Source organism: Phyllobates terribilis, unplaced genomic scaffold (genome assembly GCF_046119375.1).
Source record: "Phyllobates terribilis strain yellow unplaced genomic scaffold, ASM4611937v1 Scaffold_7__3_contigs__length_470593459, whole genome shotgun sequence".
Taxonomy (NCBI): Eukaryota; Metazoa; Chordata; class Amphibia; order Anura; family Dendrobatidae; genus Phyllobates; species Phyllobates terribilis.
In genome coordinates, this window is record NW_027362767.1 from 94,792,168 (window position 1) to 94,805,205 (window position 13,038).

The following is a 13,038-nucleotide window of genomic DNA, read 5'->3' on the forward strand; positions in this document are numbered from 1 at the left end:
CCTTCTTCCTTCTTCCTTCTTCCTCCTCCTCCTCCTCCTCCTCCTCCTCCTCCTCCTCCTCCTCCTCCCTGTCCTCAGGCCATCCACGCTGAACAGACGGTATGACAGTTATCCAGGTAGTACCGTCTATAGGGCAGGAAACTAGCTCCTGTTCTTCTTCCTCCTCCTCTTCATCATTGTCACCCAAGCCATGTTGGGATGAGATGAGGCTGGGCTGTGTGGAATCACCCTGTATGGTTCCTTGCTCCATCTCATCGTGCTCCGCCTGCAATGCATCCTCTATAATTGTGAGCAGAGAGCGTTTCAGAAGACAGAGAAGTGGGATGGTGGCGCTAATTATGACATCATCGACGCTCACCATCTTGGTGGAGTCCTCCAAGTTTTGGAGGATGTCTGACATCCATGTCCACTCCTGAGGTTTTGTGTGTGGAGTCTGGCCTGAATACTGATGGCTTTGTTGATGCTGGTAGTCAACAACTGCCCTCTTCTGCTCACCAATCCTTCCCAACATCTGCAATGTAGAGTTCCAACGCATGGGGACATCGCCCACCAGTCGGTAAGTTGGAAGCTGCAAACACTGCTGAAGCACGGCAAGGGCGGCAGAAGCTATAGCGGACTTCCTAAAATGGTCAACGCTTTCCGCTTTGTGTCTGTGAGCACCACACTGCTTCTTCCTGCATGTTGTGGTGCTCCCTCCCACTGTGTGCTGCTGTCCTCGCTCTGCATATCCCCCTGCCAGGTTGGGTCAGTTACTATATCATCCACCACCTCGTTTTCCACTTCCGCACCCTGGTCCTCCTCTTGACTTTGTTAATTGTCTCTAATCATCATCCACCTCTTGCGACAGTAATTGCACTTTTCCTCTGTTGCCTTTGTGTGACAGTGGTTGCTCAAATATTTGGGCATCGCTACACGCGTTCTCCTCTTCACCCGCTTGAAGCTGGCCAGGTGAGAGGCCCGAATCTATAAATGGAAAAGTGAACAGCTCTTCTGAGTATCCAAGTGTGGGATCAGTTGTCTCCGGGCACTCGACATGGTGGGAGGAAGGAGGATCAGGGTGAGGAATATGCGGTCCAGAGTCACGGCTACTGAGACTTGACCGTGTGAAAGACAGGGTGGTGGTGGCGGCGGCGGCTAAGTGACTGGAAGCATTATCTTCTATCCAACCAACAACCTTTTGACACTGCTCTGTGTTCAGTAGTGGTGGTCTGCAGTCTCCTAGTAATTGGGACAGGAAAGTCGAGCGACAAGATGTGGGTGTTTGTTGTGGCACAATTTCAGCTTGCCCATGGCCACGGCCTCTGCATTCACCATAATGTCCACTTCCCCATCCCTTGCCATGCACCTTGCCCATTTTAAATGGAGGACAATATTTTCCACGTTCACTACAAATGGCTGGATTTAACCCACAGTTATATGTGATACGTCTGATAGAGAACCACGGTTTTAAAAAGCTGGCCTGTAGTTTACTAATACTATTCTTCACAGCAACCTCGAGTGAATAGCTTCACTGACACACAGCAACAAAATGTAAATGGAAGCCAGAAATGGCTGAATTTGGAACGCAGTTGCATGTGATACGTGTAACCGAGAACCACGGTTTTAAATAGCTGGCCTGTAGTTTACTAATTCTATTCTTCACAGTGACCTAGCTTCACCGACACACTACAGCAAAATAGAAATGGAGGCCAATATTTTCCACGTTCACTGAAAATTTCTGGATTTTTATTGCTGTAATATGGAAAAGATCTGGCTGCAGTGCTAACAAGCAAACGGAGCAGAAAAATGGTGTACTCTGAATTGCTTTTTAGCAAATAACCAGGATTAAGATGGAAAAAAAATTGCCCTGGCCCCTGTTATCTGGGGCTATGTCTACAAATATCTGTCACCGCAGCAGACAGAACGTGCTATGGACCCTCTTGTGCAGTATGCACCGCAGTCAAGCCACATACCCTACCTCCCTGCCCAACTCCTGCTATCACCACTAAATATATGCAGCTGGATTAGTCCTCAGAAGGATTGTTAGTTCAGATGGATATATAGATATGCTGTGGAATACTTTTACTAACTATAAACAAGCATATCTCTCCTGACTCGGCAGCAACTCTCCCTACTCTGCCCGTTTTCGGGGTGGGTAGACTGTGACGAGCCTAGCGTCACCGGGTCTTAAATAGACATGAAGACGCTGTGCAGCCAGCCAACCACTGTAATACCCACAACTAACATGGCTACGCATTAAAGTGAGTGGCAGGCAATCCCTGCATGTTCATTGTCTCTCTAAAGACCACCAAACATGCAGGGTGGGGACCCGAGCTCCGGCCAAAGCAACCTGGAAATACTCGCAGAGTTTGTCGAGCACAGTTATGCTCAAGCGAGTACCGAGTAGTGGCGAGCACGTTCACTCATCACTAGTAAAGACTCAGTTTTAACTGCATTGACCTTTATTTTTAAAACTTATCCTGCTGCCAGGCTGAATTGCAGAGGTCTGGAAAAACAAGGATCAGTACTGCAAATATTGAGTCTTTACATAAACTTGATGTATTTGGAAATAAAAGCATAAAAACGTATGAAATGCAGATAATTGTACTTCAGTAACCATAGGAAAATCTGACTAAAAGATATAAAAACACTGAGGGGGCAAACCGTGTTAAATCAAAATTTGTGCCAATCTCAAAACTTTTGGCTTTGACAGTAGAGCGACGTTTAGCTTTAGCATAGGTCCTACAGCCCTACGCACCTATGTGATCATCACATATTGAAAACAGAATTTCATCCTCTGAAATTACAGGGAATCTGTCCGTAGGATCAACCCTTTTAAGCTGATTTAGGAGGATTGATAATTCTGACAGATAACCTTTTAAACTTTCAGACTTTCCTTCATACACTCAACATTGAAACTGCAACACCATGAAGGAAAAGTTATGCAATTCTGGAAATCACAGACTGGATAGACATAATTAATATATGAAAATGGTGAGAGAATGGAAACAAAATTTTCAAAACATATAGATTAATTCAGAGTCAATATTGAGCCCCACATGTAGAAATAACCGCAATTAAACACACTGGTTGCTATCCATGAGGTTATTATTGGTTGTCTGAGGAATGTACTGCAGTTGAATGCACTTGGGGAAATCAAGATCCGCTGTTGGCAGTTCCCTTTGCAATTGCTGATTAATGATTTCCGTGATGTGCTCAATGGGCAACAAGTCCAGAGAAGCGGCACGTTTAGGTCTTGCAGGCTGCTCATAGTAGCACAAGCAACATGTGACTTGGCACAGTAGAATGAGCAATGTCTCCTGAGACACTTTAACGTTCCTTTGTAAAGACCTCTTTGTGTCATTGGCCACATAGTCTCCAGACCAACCTCCAGCTATCATTGCATCCAAGACAAAAGCAGGACTCATTGCTGAAGAGGATAGACCTCCATTGGTGTCTTGCTCTGCACCATGATATCCTTTAAAACATATTCATATTTTAATGCTAGACCACTTTTTTATTACTATCTGGAGTACCTGGATTGCTCCATGCACATTAATGAAGGTAAGCTGGCAAATATCCTTCATTATATGTACAGTATGTACCCCCTCATTAATACTGAAACGTTAATGTAATATTCTACCCCAGTAGAATGAAGAATTAAACTTTTTGTTTGCTTTTGTGTACTTGATTTTCTTAAAGCTATTAATGAAAAAAAATAATAAATGCAACAATTGAAACCATTTTGTTCGCAGCCAATACAATTGTAGACCACTAGGTGGAGCTGCTACATGCTTTTTGCACTTAAATTGCCAAGAAGTAGGTCAAAAATGTCTAAAACAGCCCTCCAGTGGATCTGTGTGAAACTGCAGGAAAAGCTGTGACTAAGAATTTTGCAACAAAAACTGCACAATTTCAAAAATGGATACAAGTAGTAATCTATGAAGTGACTAACATGAGACAGATGGATATCCTGTAAGCAAAGGCAGGATGTCCAAAAAGGGTTAATGTACAGTGTTCCAAGTGCTCCTTGTATTCAGATATTTTCATCTTGGCTAATCGTTCTTAACAGAAAACTTTTTGCATATTAAAGCTTATGTACATTACAAAATTATGGACTTGTGCTGTATGCAGCAATAATTTGACTCTAATAGAGTTCTATAGAGCAGTCCTACACCCTTAGCTCCATTTTAAAACCTTGCAGTCTACTACATGGTGGTCATAGTGAGGATACCAATCTTGCAGAAAGTGGCGATACCAGCCACCTTGTGATGATACTGGGGTGTAGATATTCCATCAACTGTACTACTGTATTAGTTGAGCCTGTTTGATCCAGGGATCTGTCGGAGTGCAAGTAAGAGATTAGGAAGGAAATTTTTCACTCCCACCCACCTCTCCTCCCCCCCATCACCACCCCAGAGGTTGAGCAGTAGGTGTGAGAAATGTAATGGTAGTGATATAAATGGGAGGAGATGGTGACTATCATGTATATAGTAAAACACTTTATGGGCAACCAGTGTCAGCCCTGACTAGTGTCTCCCTGCCGGAGGTGTCCTTTCATACTCTGCTAAAAAGTTATTTGAGCCTTTATTACTTGTCATTATTTCTTTTTGTGTATATAGTGTCCTCGTTGCTCTCAAGCAGCATTCAGAGTTTAGTATCCGTAGTCTTAATGTGCACCTCGATGTCACTGCATATGGGGTTGTCGTTCCTATACAGTAGTAACAAGAGGATCTTTTTAAATTCAAATTTGCAGACTTAGCCATTTTTTTTAAAATTATTCATTTGGCTATGATGCAAATTTGCGCAAATCTCAATACTGGAAAGCTTGTAATTACTCTAAAAATACAAGTAGGGGAGAGGGAGCGAAAGAGGACCCCACTGACAATAAAAGCTTACACTGAACAGTAAAGAAAGAGGGAGTACCCGGCTGACTAGAAGAGCTTACACAATACAGGAGAGGGAGGACCCCGCTGATCAGAAGAGCTTACACTCAACAAACGAGAGAGAGAGGACCCCGCTGATCATAAGAGCTTACACTCTACAGGAGAGAGAGAGCAGACCCCAATGACCATAAGAGCTTACACTCTACAGGAGAGACTGAGAGGACCCCGCTTACTATAAGAGCTTACACTCTACAGGAGAGAGAGGACCCTCCTGACCATAAGAGCTTTCACTCTACAGGAGAAAGACTTATCCAGTGTCTTTGTACGGCAGTAGTTTTCCGTCTTCAAACTATGCCCTGCTGGGAACCGCTGATCTGTGATGGTCCAGGTACTGACCACCACTGTACAATGTATGATGATCCGCTAAATGTCATAGCTGCAGGGCGTTATGGTCGAGGCCCGCACCGCAATGCAAAACGACGTTTGCCGGCTCTCTGATGCTTGAGCAGTGTGGGAAATGGTGCTGGGCAATTTGTATTTTAGTTGTTTGCTAATCGAATCTCAAAATGTTTGATTTCTTGTGAAATTCAGGAAATTTTACTTGATCTCAATCCTCTGTAGATCGATCCTCTCACCTCTGCTATACAATCATGAACAGGCATTCTCATGATTAATGCCAACAGGTAGCTTGCATGTGGTTTTTGGGTTCACAGTCTCAACTTCCACTCATTATGGATTTAAGACCTTGATTCTCGGCAAAGCAATTTGGTGGCTTTCTCAGACTTGACCCAGAAAGGACTTTGGCTCTCATTTTTATAGGATGTGTGGGTATAGGTAGTTTCCTTCATATTTTGGTCTTTATTAGTTGCTATCATGAGTGAGATGCAGAAGTGATGGCCAGTCTCACCCAGGATTTAGTGCCTGAATGGTCTTGAATGCCCCTTTGCCCCATAAGAAGACACTATTTATTGTAGTACATAACAGGTGGGGTGGGGTGACTTTGCTTCAAATTTTGCATTGGTACCCAGGAGATTTAAGTTACTATTTAAATTGCTATAGTCAATGATGTCACGCATTATGTGCATTATTCTGTTTACATACATTGTGCTTGTGGTGGGTAAAACCCCTGTGTGAATTAAATTAGCATTTCTTTACATGTTTATTTGTGAAGTTGTTTTTTTCCTGATTTCCTAAGAGTCCAGGAAAAAAATAGCAGACAGGATTTCTAAATACACCACACTTATGTGGATTTGGTTTCCATTGCTTTTTCTATATTATATATTAATCTATGCTTCTAAGGCCACGTTCACACGTTCAGTATTTGGTCAGTATTTTACATCAGTATTTGTAAGCCAAAATTAGGAGTCGAACAATCAGAGAAAAGGTATAATAGAAACAAGTCACCAATTCTGCATTTATCACCCACTCCTGGTTTTGGCTCCCACTCCTGTGAAAAAAATACTGACCAAATAATGAACGTGTGAACGTGGCCTAAGCAAAAATTATAAAATTAATCATGAGGTTCTAAGTACACCTTGTTAGTAAAATTTGTAAAAGCCCACATGATTAGTAGGTTGGCTAACCCTGCAAACTTACAGGACCCCCTGCTACCAGGCTTGGCCCTCATAGCTCTGGACCACCCCACCCAACAGACACTTCATCACAACAGCAAGGCCACATTCACATGTTCAGTATTTGATCATATTTTTACATCAGTATCTGTAAGCCAAAACCAGGAGTGGAACAGTCAAAGGAAAAGTATAATAGAAACACGTCACCACTTCTGTATTTATCACCCGCTCCTGGTTTTGTCTTACAAATACTGATGTCAAATACTGACCAAATACTGAACGTGTGAACATGGCCCAATGGTTCCCAAAAACCACTACCCCATATTAACAGATCACCACAAAATCTCACTTTTCCATGGGATCTTAGGCAAAAAGTAAGAAGCACTTGTCACTGATGGTGTAATAGACCTCACAGTCTATAACACTACTATGGTGATGTTCTTTTTATTTTTTCCTTGGTTGTCCTTATTCTTACAAGTGAGTTTTATAAACTCACTGATTACTTCTTTAAAAAATAAAAATATAAAGATAGTCTATCACTTCAAAAACGCAATTTACACTACAAAGTCCGCTAGGAGACTTGGCCCCTACAAATCTTATACCTGCAATATAAATTTAGCTTCTTTAATTATAGAAAAAAAATAGTTATATTTAGTTCTTGGTTCACCCTTGGTGTGGCCAAGGGCTCAGCACACCACTCCACGCCCTCAGTCAACATGTTGCCACCTCTCTTAACCTTGATTGACTGACTGCACTTTCTCAAAGTGAGTGCTGCCTGAATTGAATGCCAAGCCCTGCAGGTCTGCACTGCAGGAGCCGAACGGGCGCAAACCCAGTGTCAGTGCGGATCAGCTCTCATCCCGCTCTCCAGTCTGTCCTGTGTGCTCCTGTCTGTGGCGCTCATGCACACAAGATCACAGCGCCACTCAAAATTTAAATTGAGTTTTGTTGAGGACAGACTTTCTTTAATATTAAAGTACTTAATGGATTCTTTCTGCAGTATTTGTGCTATGAACCACAACCTTTACTGGTAGAAATATATGTATTTGTGTTTGTCATTACTTTTGGTGCAGTCTATTGAGGTTTTTTCCTTTTTAATGATGAGCAACTTAAAATGAGCTGTTAAACCCCTAATTGTGAGCCTTTCATCAAAGAGGGTTGTATGATACCAGGCCATTATCGAATGGGTTCAGACATGAAATCTTGGTGGGCTTAGACCGTCAAGATGTGTGGTCCATGTTTTGTTCATGAAACAGTATGGATGCAACCCTAGTTCTGGTAAAAGAAATACTAGATGGTCTCTTTGTTGAGTGTAAAAAAAAAATATAGAACGATTCAAGTATTGCATTTGAAAAATAGCTACTCGTGAAGTTTACACATCTAAAACATTAATTGCTGCCTACAACTATTGGGAATGCGACAATGCTAAGGATGGCCTTATTTAAAGATTGGAGACAATGGACTTTTGAAGTGAATGGGAATCACAGTATTCACCAAGTGAAAAACTCTTAAATCCCTAAAACCTCTCAAAATTTTTCAGTGGAGAGACTTATTATGCTTTCCCAATGCAAGACTCCTCTAAATTGTTTGCGTCCCGATATCTGTGCATGTCCCGTTACTTGCATCCCCCAAGATGAATGATTTGTGACCTATTTTAATAATGAGTCACCCATAATATGGTGGTTGCAAAAATTGTAAGCTTTGACTGGAAATGCCTAGAATAATGAATTAAAATTATGACATAATGAAAATAGCCATTATCTTTGTATTTTATTCTGTAAAAATAAATTTGTACATTTTTCACCACCCTGATGGTAAACCATTGATGGCTAGTAGACTTCCATAGGGATTCGAATGAAGCCATTCCTTAGTATAAGCTGTCAATATCAGATTGTTTGAATCTACTTCCCAGTGATGATCTGATCAAGCCCCTTCAGCCAGCTGATTGACAATGAATAGTCACAGAAACTTCCTTTAATGTACAGTATTGTACAGCATTTTTTCCATACCTGCCTAAAACTTTTGCAAAGTAGTAATAATGCTTTAAAAAATAGAAGTGTTAAAGGAAATCTGTTACCAGTTGTTTTTTTTGTTTTTTTACTCTATCTGAGAGCAGCATAATGTAGAGACAGAGACCCTGATTCCAGTGATATATCACTTTTTGTTTTGATAAAATCCCTGTTTTATCTGCTGCACATCTATCAGTTCTCCAAATGCTGAGCTCTGTATAACCCTGCCCACACCACTGATTGGCAGCTTTCTGTGTACACTGTGTATAGGCAGAAAACTGCTAATCAGTGGTGGGGACGGGGTTATACAGACCTCATGAACATGGAGGACTGCCTGGCAGTAAGTTTACTAGTCCCCTAGTGAATCTCCTGCTAATAAAACTGATTTTATCAAAACTACAGCAAGCATCCTAGTTAATGATACGTTGCTGAAGTTTAGGTCATTGCCCCTACATCATGCAGCTCTCAGATTAGGTGTACAAAAAAAAAAAAGTGACAGATTACCTGTAATATTTATTATTTTTATCAATTAACAAAAATGCAAAGTGAGTAAACAAAAGCAAAATCTAAATCACTTCAATACTTGGTGTGACTGCTCTTTTGACTTCAAAACAACATCAAATCATCAATTTGTCCAGGTACACTTGTACGTGTCCAGTATTTGAAGGAGCTCAGAAGGGAGGCTGTTCCAAACATCTTGGAGAACTAACCACAGATCTTCTCTAGATGACGCTTGTGCAAATGCTTCTGTCTCTTCATGTAATCTTGTATGAACTCGATGTTGGTGCCAGGGCTCTGTGGGAGCTTTGCCATCCATTCCAAGACTTGTTGTTATTTATGCTGCAGATGGTTCTTAATGACATTGCCTGTATGTTTGGGGTCGTTGTGCTGCTGCAGAAAAAATTTGGATCCAATCAGACGTCTCCTTGATGGAATTGCACGATGGATAATTATCTTTTCAAATTTTGAAAGCATTTTTATTTTGCGGAAACCTGCCTTAAACGTTTGCACACTACTGTATGTTCAATACTGGATTATTGTTTTACTAAAGATCTGTGTTGTGTTTTTGTTCAGGAGGTGGTGGTATATTGAGAGGAGTTGCCAAATCAATAGCAGATTTTCAGTCTGAGGCTTCTGATCAGCAAGTAAGGCCGGACCGGAATCTCCTACACCTGACACTCGACATACATGTAAGTATAAATGAGATCTTTGTGTCTTATCGGCACCTAAAAATGTTGGTTATTCCCAGCAGGTGACGACATACCTACATGCATATGGAGAAATGAAGGCTCAGATGACTAGCATTCTATTTCACAAGAAATGTGAATCTCTGGAATAATCTAACTTGGGAACTGGTCATGGAAGTAACTGCTAACGGCTCGTGAATTATTATTTTTTTAACCCTTCACATTATCAGACTTAGTTTTTTATTGTGGCCCCTGTGGATTGGTTTAGAGGTATCACAGTCAGAGACATTTATAGTTTATAGAATGTACATGTTCTAAATGTATAGTAGATGTTGGTTTCGCTCAGGGCAGACACAACATTGGTGCAACCTGTGCAATCACACGGGTACCCAATAGTTAGGGGCCCAATTTTATTTCCAGAACAGCATGCAGCTTATATTGGACACATTTTTATTCAGCAAAGTGCCCATATAATGTTTTTGCACTGGGGTCCTCTTCAGTCTTTGTCTGCAACACGTTTCCCTTCCTGGACTTCCACCTATAAGGAAAATAGAGGTCCCTTATTCTGACTCCATACAGGGCCGGCCTGAACGTATAGGCGAACTAGGCGGCCGCCTTGGGCGCCGACCCTAAGGGGGCGCCAGAGAAAAAATAGAAAAAATTATAAAAAATCTTTTCAAAAGGCAAAAAGTTTTAGGGATGGAAAGAAAAGTGTACATAATTTTTTTTACCATAAATTTAAAAGAAAAACCGTTTAACTTCAATTTACGCACGGAAAGGAGGCGCTAAACTACGGACGTGAGTCGTTTGCATCGTCTGCTGACAGGTGTTTGATCCCGCGCGTTTATTTTGCTCCTAAGTTTTCAAATGTTGGCAAAGCAAAGCAAACAACCAAAGATGCACACACTACACTAAGGGGGCGCCCGAGAGAAAAAAATACGTATACTTAAAAGGTAGGTGTACCATATGGCCTATTTATACGTAGTTTGGACTTTAGGTACTAGGTACTAGTTGGCGATTATATTGATAGATGTCATCAGCAGTCGATGCGGCTAGTGGGAGGAGTCTGTTTTGACGCATTGGCGTAGACTGCCTGGACTGCCAGTCAGGCCAGGGAGATAGTATCTACGTTTTTCGCATATCGGCGCGCGCGCGATTATAATATTCTCGAGGTATGTCTCTACTGTTTGCATGCTTTATCATGTGAGCCATTGCTGTTATTTTGTATATTCATTAGATTCATTGTTCCATGAGGTTTCATGAATGCAAATAGAAAATAGGAGGTTTTTAGTAAATTTTTGGCCTAGGTTCTAAAGTGTTAGGCGCTGCGAGGTAGGTATATTGTTTTGATTTTCAAAAATATTGGAAACATTGGAAATTGTTAAAGAAATTTGTGGTTTTTGTCTTAAAAGTAAAATCGTATTATATAATGTTCAGATAACAATTTTAATCGGCGCGTTAACTTTTAGGTAAATGCTGTGTGTTGTAACGAGTCATGGCTGATAAGAAGAAAAAACTTTCGGGGTTTCAGAACCGTAAAAGAAAAGCTGAGGAGGAGAAATCACTTTAAAAAATCAAAGGGTCATTTTTAAAATATCTAAGCAATAGAAATGAAGACGCGGAATTCCAAACGTTGGAACAACAGGCTTCTGTTGCCTCGGAAATATCGAATGTGGAAATAGAATTTGTTTCTCATGCTGAAAATAGTGAACTATAACCATCAATATCTGGTGGTAGATCTGATCAAAGTACCAGTACTGACATGGAGGCTGGTACATCTATAGAAATACTACGCAAAGACTATTCGGACGATCCCGCTACGTGGACCGTAATCAATGATGACTTACGCCTAGATGTAGTAAAACTCGGCCCCACACAAGTTAAAGATTTCGATTTTCCTTTGGACACTAATCGTAGAAAATTTTCTTGTGTTCACTATAAACGTCGTCTTGTCAATGGTGAAAGTCTTGAACGCAATTGGCTAACGTATTCTACTCAGAAAAATTCAGTTTCTTGTTTTTGCTGCACGTTGTTTCCAGACTCATCACTTCAACTAGGAATCCTCAAACGCTCAGCCTTAGGTACTGATGGTGTAAATGACTGGAAAAACATATCTGCTATTTTAGCCAGCCACGAAAAAAGCAAAGATCACATGATTAGCTTTCAAAAATGGAAGGAACTCAAAAATAGACTTAAGATGAACAAGACCATTGACGAAGAACACTTACGCAAAATTGAAGAGCAAGAAAAATACTGGCATCAAATTTTAGAAAGGTTGATGGCTCTAGTGAGGGTACTAGGTACGCAAAACTTAGCGTTCCGTGGATCAAATGATGCACTGTTTGCATCTAATAATGGGAACTTTTTGAAATTTGTGGAGTATTTGGCTATGTTCGATCCCGTCATGTGTGAGCACATTCGGAATATCTGGGACAAAGAAATTCATGCACATTATTTGGGAAAAACAATACAGAATGAGATGATTCAACTGCTAAGTAATGGTATTCAGGAAAAGGTTCTTGACGATGTCAAAACTGCAAAATACTTTTCTGTAGTGCTGGATTGTACTTCTGACGCGTCTCATGTTGAACAAATGACTATCAACTTTTTGAAATTTGTGGAGTATTTGGCTATGTTCGATCCCGTCATGTGTGAGCACATTCGGAATATCTGGGACAAAGAAATTCATGCACATTATTTGGGAAAAACAATACAGAATGAGATGATTCAACTGCTAAGTAATGGTATTCAGGAAAAGATTCTTGACGATGTCAAAACTGCAAAATACTTTTCTGTAGTGCTGGATTGTACTTCTGACGTGTCTCATGTTGAACAAATGACTATCATTGTTCGGTTTGTTTCCACATCAGAAGACAAAAAGTTTGAAATTAAAGAGCACTTCTTGGGATTCATTCCTGTTTCTGATACAACTGGAGGTGGTTTGACAGCCGCTGTCTTGAACAAATTTGAAGAACTGTCGCTCTCTGTGGACAACTTACGAGGGCAAGGCTACGACAATGGGAGCAACATGAAGGGGAAAAAACATTGGACTACAAAGACGAATTTTGGACATAAACCCACGTGCATTCTTTGTGCCTTGCAGCTCCCATTCTCTAAACTTAGTCGTCAACGATGCCGCTAAATGTTGTTTTGGAGTGACAACTTTTTTCCTGTTAGTTCAAAATCTCTACGTATTTTTCTCTTCGTCAACTCAGCGTTGTGAAGTACTCGTGCGTCATTTGCCATCTCTGACTCTAAAACCTCTAAGCGAAACAAGGTGGGAAAGTAGAATTAATGCTCTGGCCCCCCTCCGTTACCAATTGAGCGAAGTCCATGATGCCCTAATGGACATAGCAGAAAATATTAGTCTCACAGGAAGCTCTGGAAATGTCTCCCGGCTAGAAGC

General features: G+C 41.0%; 1 protein-coding gene across 3 annotated transcripts in view; it reads left to right on the forward strand.

The window, feature by feature from the left end:
- Positions 1 to 13,038, forward strand: part of FMN1 (formin 1) — a 336,510-nt gene that overhangs the window by 97,932 nt on the left and 225,540 nt on the right. For all 3 annotated transcript variants that reach the window (XM_073639006.1, XM_073639007.1, XM_073639008.1), the window contains exon 3: positions 9,520 to 9,635. In XM_073639006.1, the coding sequence (XP_073495107.1) occupies positions 9,520 to 9,635 (116 nt within the window). The remainder of the gene's footprint in view (positions 1 to 9,519; positions 9,636 to 13,038) is intronic.